The sequence below is a fragment of the Triticum aestivum genome, chromosome 1B (assembly GCF_018294505.1).
Source record: "Triticum aestivum cultivar Chinese Spring chromosome 1B, IWGSC CS RefSeq v2.1, whole genome shotgun sequence".
In the NCBI taxonomy this organism is placed as follows: Eukaryota; Viridiplantae; Streptophyta; class Magnoliopsida; order Poales; family Poaceae; genus Triticum; species Triticum aestivum.
In genome coordinates this window covers 362,334,487-362,345,073 of record NC_057795.1, presented here as the reverse complement: position 1 = coordinate 362,345,073, position 10,587 = coordinate 362,334,487, and the positions used below count along the sequence as shown (strand labels likewise).

The following is a 10,587-nucleotide window of genomic DNA, read 5'->3' as shown; positions in this document are numbered from 1 at the left end:
TCAAAACTGTGGTTTTTTGTACCTACAGATTAAATTACTGTAGTTTTCAATACTGTGGTTTTTACAATACTTTGCTATCAAACACAGCCTAAGTTTCAAATATGTCTGAAAAAGACACATCTTTCGAGTTCCCGGGAGTGGAGTAGCAGGTAACTTGGAAACTGCCCCCGAAGAATGTCTGAGAAGATCAAAAACGTATACAACTTTCTTTTGCCGAATAAAAACACATACGGATGTACACATCTTTCGTGTGTCTTTAATTTTCACATAAAACAATATTTCTTGCGCTAAAGAATAGTTTAGCTCCTAAAGAACAACCTTTTAGTGCACCGAATTTTTAGTTTTTGCATTGGACGCAACAGAATTGTCCATGAAGATTTACATGCAAATAAAAACATGAATGTGTACATTTGTACAAAAATAAGAATTTGTTGACCCTCCAGATGAATTATTCGTTGTCTTCATTAGTGGAGCAGCACAACCGTTTAATAGTCCTCATTCATCCTTTCAAAAAAAGAAGTCTTCATTCATCACTAGAGCAGCACAACCGTTTGCTAAAAGCACAAGTGCGAAAACTTTTTACCGTTCAACATCTCAGCACAGATCCGCAAAATTACTGACAAAATCACAAATCTCATCGCTGGATTACTGACATGTTTTTCGCAAGGTTTATTGTGATGTTATCACAAACACCATGTATTTACATCATACAACAATACTTGCAATTCAAGAACACAACCACAAAAACATACTCCCTCTGTTCAAAATTACTTGTCACAAAAATAATGTATCTACAACTAAAATACATCTAGATACATTCATTTCTTGGACGAGTAATTCAGAACGGAGGGAGTAGCTGACAAATACTCCCTCCGTTCTAAAATAGATAACCCAACTTTATACTAACTAGTACTCCCTCCGTCCGGAAAAATTTGTCCTTGATATCGATGTATCTAGCACCAAGTTAGTGCTAGATACAACCATTTAAGGAACAAGCTTGGGACAAGTTTTTCCGGACGAAGGGAGTACAAAGTTAGTATAAAGGTATAAAGTTGGGTCATCTATTTTAGTTCGGAGGGAGTATGAAATATTGCAGCAGTCAACTGATCCGGCAGAAGGTGAATTTATTAACGAATGAGAACCACAAAAGCAGCATTTGCACGGAAGTCAAGTATATTGCCATACAGCTGGAAGTCCCCACTGTTTGTCAAATAGAGTAAAAAAGGAGCACCTATACTTGCAAGTTTCAGTACATATAACTTAGAAAATTGGGGACATTCATTGTTCTATCTCGATAAATAGGCTTGCTTGTGGGTGCAAACCTGCTTCCACCAGCGTTTGGGAGTTCTTTTCAGGACCGTATGTTACCCGTGGAAAATTAGAAACTAGGCTGTACTTTTCCGCTTTCAAGCAATCCAAAGAATCAACATAGTCATATATCGAGGTAATGGTGGCGGAACTGTGGAATCTCCTTTCTTTGCGCTCTCCAGTTGGAAATCTTATAAGAACCTGCAGAATTGTGAGCATGGCTCGGAGTTAGTTCAAAGACCTGTGACCAAATTATGACGCTACTACTACTACTATCAAGTGACAACATATACCTCATGTTCAGATAATGCAGGTCATGTGTACATAGATAATATCAAATTCAGGAACGATGTGTCCCTATCTAGCCCCTTAAAAAGTTACACCCTCCGTTCCATAATGCTTGTCATGGTTTTAGTTCAAATTTGAACTAAAACCACGACAAGCATTATGGAACGGAGGGGTGTAATAAGTAACAAATTAGGAAGAAAATGCAGCATAAGGTACTACACTGATATTTGGTGATCAACAAAAGAAGAAAAATGCTTGAAAAGCAGAAAGATGTGGTTCTGCACATGTTATACTAGAGTAAGAATTGGCAAAAGGTTGTTGATAGCGTGAAAAGAGCGTTAAACATACTCGAGTAATGTCAGGCCCTTTCTCTGGCTCAGCGCCAAGAGCCATTGCCTTCTCTTGCCGTCTCCTTGCAAGAGCGGCTTCCTTTTCAGCTGCTTCTTGGACTGCCCTGGCTTGTGCTTCCTCGTCTTCTATACGCTTCCTCTCAGCCTCCGCGGCCTCTCTTTCAAGTCTTTCTTGTTCCTCTCTCATCTGGCGTTCCCTGGCCTGGTCATAATTGCGTGATTAAATCAGTGCTACATGAAAACGTCCCAACACTAGGAGAAAATATAGTGGCATGTGTGTGCACTGCTTGAATCACACCTTAAACGACGCACTTACCGTGAATGCACAAATGTGATCCTTATGAGGCATGGTGCTTTTTACAGAAGCAAAACCAAGGAGTTATTACAACATCTGACCTACCTTCCTTTCTTACCATTAGACAGGAATAGATACTTCTACAACCGAAGCACAAACAATAAAAACTATTGAAGGATCCCCATAAGTCATATATAGCTTAAGGTACCTGATCAGCTTCAAGTGCAGCTCTGTAAGCAGCATCTTGTTCCTCACGCAAACGTTGATTGTTTAGTCTTTCTTCAGCTTCAATCCTGGCAGCAACAAGGGACGTAGTGCATTCTTCAACAACTCTCTGAAGAATTGTTATCATTTCTTCAGGTGATTTGGGCCCCTCAACCTTTGGAAGATCAGAAGAAAATGCATGAGCAAAACTGACCAATCAAAGTGTTAAAGAAGCAATTAAACAACAGTCTAACGCTTTAATATGTCGATATAAGAAACATAGTGGCCAGTTCTAAATCCAAACGACCACCATTCTTCCCAAGATGCATCATTTCACTTTACTTATCAGGTAAAGAAAGCAATCTATCAACAATCTCAGGATCCAGTGGTACTATCACACATGATGTACAAAGGCAGGCAAGGAAAGAGTAAGAATATATCACAACATTTCACTCTGGAATCCTATGGTACGCGGATACGGCACAAAATGAGCATACCAGGGGTTTTATACGTCCGGATACCCCTTGAAAAGTATCGGACCATTTTCCATTTTCCAAAAAGATTAAAATAAATAGGATATGGTGGAGATACCTGGTGATACACGTGGGATACGGAGGAAACCTAACACTCTAATACAAAAGCCCTCGCACAGCACAGCGCAGCAGGGCATTATTCTCCCCTCGATGCGCCTCCACCGGTAAGGCCCCAGCCCATATCTGAGCACCACCACCTGCTCCCTACCCACACCGGCAACGAAAACCAAAAATCCACCGCTGCTCAATGCCAACCTAGAGAAGGAGATGAGCAGTCGTTGGCCGCCGACGCTCCAACCGGCCTGCGCTCTCACCCCAGATCTGAGCGCCGCCGGTACAACACACCTCCCTCTGTGCCGGAGTTAGAGCACCACCGTCCACCTGCTCCATCTCACCCAGCCACCCAGGTGTGATTCCACTTTCCTTCTCCCTACTCCGCTTCTTCATGAGTGGCTGCCTCTGCTCATTTCTCTGCTGCAGAGGGCATGTGATTTTACAAGGGCAATGGGTGATGGGATTTTACTATTGCGGTAGTGCCTTAATGGGGTACCTGGGCTGAGTAGGCTAGTGTGCTTGGTGGGTATAGAAAACAATGGGGTTTTCTTGCCAAAATCAGCCATGCTGCCCATGTACTGGAGGAGCAAGCAACATCATAACGATTATCAATAATAAGGTCGCCCCTGAAGTATAGTTTTTCCCGTTCCCGTGTGCAAATCATCAATATCTATATATTTTAACAACCACTTTAGCATCACCCATGAGTAGAAAGTGCATAATCAGATCAGACAGTTAAATTACTATATGACCATGCTTGATTTCTATGTACTAAAATGAGACTAGAGACGATGTATATACCAAATTTTAAGAAATCATAATGCCACGCAGTAGCTTATAATATAACCAACAATTGACAAGTGAAACTTCCTGAATTTTTGTCATCTACATACGCAGCCATCTACTACCTCTGTACCAAAATATAAGACGTTTTTGCAGTCGAACTAAAAAAACGTCTTATATTTTGGTACGGATGGAGTAGAAGAGAATGCATCAATTGCTGGTAGTAATTGGACGCAATCAGATGCAGTGTACGTGAGCAATTAATTATCTACATGAAGGACCTGTGAATGTGCGCAAGTTGTGATGTTTGCAAGCAAAATGAGGTGAGATCCTGGACCATGGGACAAACTTTATTCTTTCAAAGAACAATTTAGTTAAGAAAAACCCCAGTAGCCTTTTCTGGATTTTTTTGTGAGTCCTGGGATCTGGATTGATAAAAATATCTTGGGGAGAAACAAAGCAAATTCCTGTATCTTCGGAAATAAAGTCCCACAAGTGCACCATCTCGTTTGAATCTTGCAAAGAAGCATTACCAAACTAATTTTGCAATATCATGAGCAGTTTTTGCTCAAGTTCATTGGAGTAGCACGAAATTCAAGTATAAAGGTTTATAGAGGAATCGTGTAAATGCATCCAGTACCCTATGGTATGTTAGATTCATTCAAATTGGCTAACAGGAATGGGAAATGACAGGTTTAGTTGTTCGTTATAGGACTACAAGATCTCAAGATATTCAGGACCAGGAATGTGTAATCCCAAGGGAGAACATTTCAATTGTTTGGGACTGGAATTGAAAACTGAGTATAAGAACTAAAAAAGAACTCCTAAAATTCCAATTGATGTATCATTGCAGTAAAACAAGTGAATGCTAATTATTACTAAAACTGCACTATTTAATCTCACCTCTCAACTCAACTTTAAATTCCAATACAGATTAACAAATAGAGATAATTAGACAATAGAGGAAGGTTGATAAAAATAATTTGTGAAAGATATCATGGTTTTTGATTACTTCATAGTGTTCACACATAGTACATCACAAACAGTGTAGGATAAAAGATTTTCTCTATGACAGCACATATACATCTCCAGGACAACTAAGCTCAATAAGTGATGCAATTATATTCTGAAGGTAGGCCAATCTTACTATAACCAGCTATTAGTCTATCAGCACAAGGGCATAGCAAGAGGCTTAACTAACTCACACAGCCACAGATCTATAACTATTGTTCTAAGCAACTGCATGAACACATCATAATGAATGAAACATCGTAATTAAAGAATCGCAAACTCCTTCTACAATAGCCCCTGCAAGTAACCCGCATACTCAGCTAAGCTTATCTAATAATACAAAGTTATATCGATCCCCACACAAACACCTGCAGTATAATCCATGTGCTAATTAACAGACTCTGAAACCCAGAATCCAAGCAGCAAGGAAACTGGATCTTAGAAGAAAAATAATTGATGAGCACAACAACACCATACCTGCTGCAACAGCACAATTCTCTGGTTCGTAGATGCCATGACTAGCGCACAAAACGGGAAGCGTGATGCGTTCAGGCTGTTGCTCATCTTGAACCCTTCAGTCCTTCTGATGCTACCACCCCATGCAACGAAGTTCTCATCTATGAAGGCGGCCACCGGCTCAGAGCAGAGGCAACCACCGCAGAATGCTGGGGTATCCGGGTGGTCAGGGGAGTGGAGGTACACGAAGAGAAGCTTGTATTCACGCTGTGCACGCTGCAGCGCGTCGGCAAATCCCTCAGCAACGAAGCGCGGGCCACGGCCAGCCCCAAACTCGTGCTCGAACTCGGCCAGGAAGTCAACCGCCTCGGCAGCGGAGGGGGGCAGCTCAAGCAAGCGGTCACCTCCGCCCAGCGCGAGGCCGAGGAGGGAGAGGGATCGGGACAGCACGCCGCTTGCGACCCAGACACCGAGACGGATGGAACCGGTGACGAGGCCGACCCCACCGGAGACGACGTAGAAGGGGAGCGTCACCAGCCTCCACGCGATCCCGGGCTGCTGCTGCTGCTGCGGAGCCGGCGCAGGGGGGTGGTAGGCGATGGAATCGGACTCCAGCGGAGGCGGGGGCGGCGGGGCGTAAGTGGACGGCTCGGGCGAGGAGGGGTCGCCGGTGATGGAGGAGACGGCGAGCTGGAGGTCCCAGTTGTTGGCCACGAGAATCTCGGTGCAGAGGTCGGGGTCGGAGATGCCTGTGACGGCCTGGAAGTAGGCGAGCTTGTCGTCGACGGTCTCGGCCATGGCGGCCGGCTGCGTCGTGGGGGTGGGGGTGGGGTAGAGCTAGGGTTCGGGGATTTGGGGGGCGGTTAGGTAGTTAGGACTTGAGAGGAAGAGGAGATGCGAAGAGTAGTCTCGACTCTCGAGTTGGATTGGTCGCGAGGGCGAACAAAGAGACGACTCGGTGGTGACGTGACGTCTCCTCTTCCTTCACGGAACGGAACGGAACGGAGTGCTGCACTCATCGCTTTTCGCTTCTCTAGTACTCCAACTGTACAAGAATACGGCGTAACATATTGTAATTTATGAAATTTTCTGTTGAATTCTTTGAGTAGAACGATATCCCAACAAAAAACAGATTGTAACATGGCGGTTCTTTGCCTGGCATGATATTCTCCGTTGATTCTACTGTAACTGGACTTGTAGTTTTTGTTTCTTGTCAAACTCGGTTATATAACTCCCGCAACAAAATAACAAGTTACTGTACAACAATGTCTACAAATTCCATCAACACCTTTGTTACATAGTTAAGGATCATTTTGAAAATTTGTGATGCATACATTCGATAATTGTTCCGTCTGCTTGAATAGCTAGTGATAGTACAAAAATGCTACCAATATAATACAACAAACCAAGAGATTGCTCATTAGAAAATCATCATTAGTGCGCACAAGCGAAAATTAAAGCACATTGTGTCTGAGGGGGCATGGGTTGCACTGATTTTTTACAGGAATACTAGCAGATTCGTACTTAGCCATGGGTGGTGACACGAGTAAACAATTATGTTCTCATGGTATGGCCTAACCCTATGACATTGTTTCATGTCTTCAATATATCAATCGGAGAAAGGTAAAGCACGATATACACAGGAAGAACTACAACCGGCTATAACACATCACACGACCATTCAATATCACATCACGCATGTTGATTGAATATGGCCACATTGACACAACATCTAGAGCATGTCATGGACTTTCTACTATTAGAAAGTAGAAAGTTCATGAGTATCCATATTATTGGTCTACGTCTCACATGATTAACCTCCGTGCCCTTGTTGTCGCTTCTCTTCGTCACTTGTTTATCTCCCAGCTTGATAATAAGAATGCATTTCTTAATGGTGAATCGTGTGAGGAGACCTACATGCATCCACACTTAGGTATTGTGCTCCCCAATGGCATGGTCTCTCTCTCTCTCTCTCTCTCTCTCTCTCTCTCTCTCTGGCCTCAACTAATCTGCAGGACTCGTTTGCGGTTTCACCTCTATGGTTACTTCTGATGGCTTTTCTACGAGTGATTATGACCTTGCGATATTTGTCTAGCTACATTTCGTCATGAGGTAGGATTCTTATTCTATATGTTGATGACATGATTATCATCGAACATGACTCTACACTACTGCAGGATGGTCCTAAGACGGCATTACAATTAGAGACACTTCGACGAAAGTGTGTGTGATGCATTAATCGCAAAAGTTGGTGTAAGACAGCCTTCAAAAACTATATGAACTATTTGTGATGGCGGAAACATCAAACACGATTCAGAATAGAGTTGCATGTGTGATACGTGGCATACGGTTGATCCATACGAATTGTTTACGATGAGCATAACAACAGAAACAGTCAGCCAGATGAAGGTGTGTGCGATATACAGCATACAGTTCACTCGGATGAACTGTTTGTGATTAGGCAACACAGCAGAAACGTTCAGCCAGATCAAGGTGTGTGCGGTATACGACATACAGTTCACTCGGATGAAGTGTTTGCGATGAGCCAAGACAACATAAATGGTTCAACTTAACAAGATGTGTGGGATATGCGGCAAACAAGTCTGTAATCAGAAATGTGTGCGAAGACCGATAATAAGATAGATGATTGCTGCTAATAAGTCGTGTGTGTTGTGGATAAATGCTTGCTGGTATACAGTTGTCAGCGATTGATGAAATCATCACCGACGGGTTCCCTAGTTTACTCTGTGTGCGATGTGATTTACTCTGTCTACAGAAGAACAACATATATAACCAAAATAAACATCCAATCACATAAGTGACTATACAAAACATTGCAGACACCTCAATAAACAATTATATGCATTCTAAACTAGGAGAAGCGATCATCTAATCATCTACTTCTTGTGACATTGTCACCGATGCTCTGTGGCTTGATCCCTCGTCTGGGGCAGGACGAAGGCACTTCATCATCTCAACGATTCGCTTGTACATCTCGTAGCTTGTACGCGTCCTTGGTCGCGTACTTGACGTGTTCTTCATCCAGTCTTTGCTCCCGCACATTGTGCCAGGCGATCTTGTCCTTCTTGCTCTCATCCTTCATCTTCATGTAGTAGGGGTCGATGATGGCCGATGCGAGGTCAGCAAGGGAGTCCTGATTGTTCTTCGTGCTGCCCCAGACCCTGTAGTGTTCACGAATGTCGACAAGATTCCGGCAGGCCAAGCCCAAAACTTTGAGCGCTTTTAGATCGTTGTTGGTGTCCACCGTAGCGAAACTGTAGTCAAGGCCGTGATAAACCTGGTGAAACGCTCGCAAGGCCTTATGCCCAGGTGGTAGTGGTAGACAAGGATGTCATAGTGCACACACAACTGGGCGAGGCAACCTTCTGATCATACCCGACACGACCGCCAATGAACTCGAGGTCGAAGCCGGCCACTTGATACTTGTCCTCAACAAGCAAATGCTCTATAGTGTGGATGGATCTCTCCACCAAGACCGGCTCGTTCATGTACACTACTGAGAGGTCCTTCCCCCTCACGTGGGTGTCCACTACGTGAGGCGTGGGGAATTGCCGCCCATTGTCATTGTCAGTCGCTTGGAGTGTCATTGGAGCCACGGGGAGCACCATTGGAGCCGTTGGATATCCTCTTTGTATGTGTCATCATGGGTGTGCTTATTGTGTCGTGGGGCGCGAGAGACTAAGGTAAATGGCCGCGGGAATAAATGGGGTCCGAGCGGCCTAGATTCTCGGCATGTCCGCATGGTAGTTTTTGCAGCGAGTAACTGAATCATGGCACCACTGTGTCGCCTGGATAATTAAGCTATAATAATCCCGAGTTAATGGTGCCATGTCATCACATTACTGTTGCTAATCCTCGCTTGATTCAAATCTTAGTTCTAACTCAAATTCAAAACTGAGTTTAAAGTCAAAATTCAAATTTTGTCAAACATGAAAACTAAAATGTTCACCAGGTGCCAAATAATCAATAACTAATATTTGTGGTCAACCAACATTTTTGCAAAATGTTTAAGTGGCCTAAACTACTTAAAATAGTGACCTAAGCAACAAATTAAATGCCTTTTTAATTCATAAAAAAATTGCAAACTTTTTCAAAAGCCTCACAATCCTTTTTGGCCATGCACAATAATCCTTTGAAATTGTTTTGGCCAGTGGCATATTTTTGCAAAGTCAATTGTGGCTAAAAGAAAAGGCAAAAGCTGCTGAAAAAAAACAAAAGGAAAAGGAAACACAGAGGGGAGGGAGAGAAAGCCCCTGCCCCACTAGGCCAAACGGCACAGCTGGCCGTCGGCCCACCCCAACCGGCCCACTCCCCCTTCCCTGTCGTCTTCCCCTTTCTCCTGTTCAACCGATCCGTGCGAGTGGTCGGCGTCGAACCTGCTTGTCGCCTCGCGCCGCGCCAACGAGGGGATAAGGATCCCCTCCCTTCCCGATGCCTCGATCCTCTCTCCCCCCACTTGCGCCTCTCCTCCCCCAGATCCACCTCTCCCCTCTCCCTCTGCTTTGTTTTGGAGAGGAGACCAACGCGCTCGCCGCCGTTCCCTGTCACCATCGCGGCCACCGTCATCGCCTCGACCCGCCGTGATGCCGTAGCGATCTGCCTTCGTCCTCCTCGTCCACTGGAGGCCTCAGCTGGAGATGGGGAGCCCCGAATCACCGGATCCCCTTCGCCCACATCTTCGGCTGTCGCGTTCTTCTTCGTCTCCGGCGCCGGCCTCTACTGCTACTAATCCATCACAGGCCTACGTGTGAGCCGCACGGTGAGCCCTTCCGCCTCCTGCTCCTCCCTGTTATCTCCCGCATGCGTTGTAGCTATCTCGGCGTCGCGCCCGAGAGCTCACTGCCGCAGGTCGCTTCGCCGACGTGGCCATGGCCTCTGTCGTGCTCACCTGAGCGCGTCATCGAGCTCCTGGTGCTCGTAGGATCCCAATGAGCCCCCGCCCGAGCCACCCCGTGCCTCCTAGCATAGTTTCCATCGAGGTCCCGAACGCGCTGCCGCCAAAGCTCGTCGCCGGCCGTGTTTCTGGTGGCCATTTGGTCCAGCGCCACCACCAAACGACGCGGAACGCCTCCGTGGTTCGAACGCAAGTTACCGTGCGCAAAATGGTGCATCGTGGAGCATTTCCGAGCGTCCCCGGCGAGCTTCGCCACGGTTTTCATCGCCGAGTTATCTCCGGCGTCGGCGCCAATGTGGCACCACCTAGCCCCCCCCTTGGTCGCTGGCAAGTGGCCCCTGCGGGCCCTGTTGACTGGGTTGACCCAGTCAACATGCTGACTGGGTAGCC

At 45.3% G+C, this 10,587-nt stretch overlaps 1 protein-coding gene across 1 annotated transcript; it reads right to left on the bottom strand.

Moving 5' to 3' along the window:
* Window positions 1–1,104: 1,104 nt before the first annotated feature.
* Window positions 1,105–6,195, bottom strand: LOC123124219 (plant UBX domain-containing protein 10). The gene is made up of 4 exons (XM_044544884.1): window positions 5,304–6,195; window positions 2,450–2,620; window positions 1,945–2,148; window positions 1,105–1,509 (listed from the first exon to the last, which is right to left on the bottom strand). The coding sequence occupies exons 1-4, from the start codon at window positions 6,078–6,080 to the stop codon at window positions 1,279–1,281; spliced, it is 1,383 nt and encodes a 460-aa protein (XP_044400819.1). The 5' UTR covers window positions 6,081–6,195; the 3' UTR covers window positions 1,105–1,278.
* Between the last annotated feature and the right edge of the window lie 4,392 nt (window positions 6,196–10,587).

Coding starts and splice junctions, on each gene's coding strand:
- LOC123124219 (XM_044544884.1), bottom strand. CDS start 6,080: ATGGCCGAGACCGTCGACGACAAGCTCGCCTACTTCCAGGCCGTCACA. Junction 2,621..5,303: donor GAATTGTGCTGTTGCAGCAG/GTATGGTGTTGT, acceptor GATCTTCCAAAG/GTTGAGGGGCCCAAATCACC. Junction 2,149..2,449: donor CTGCACTTGAAGCTGATCAG/GTACCTTAAGCT, acceptor AATTATGACCAG/GCCAGGGAACGCCAGATGAG.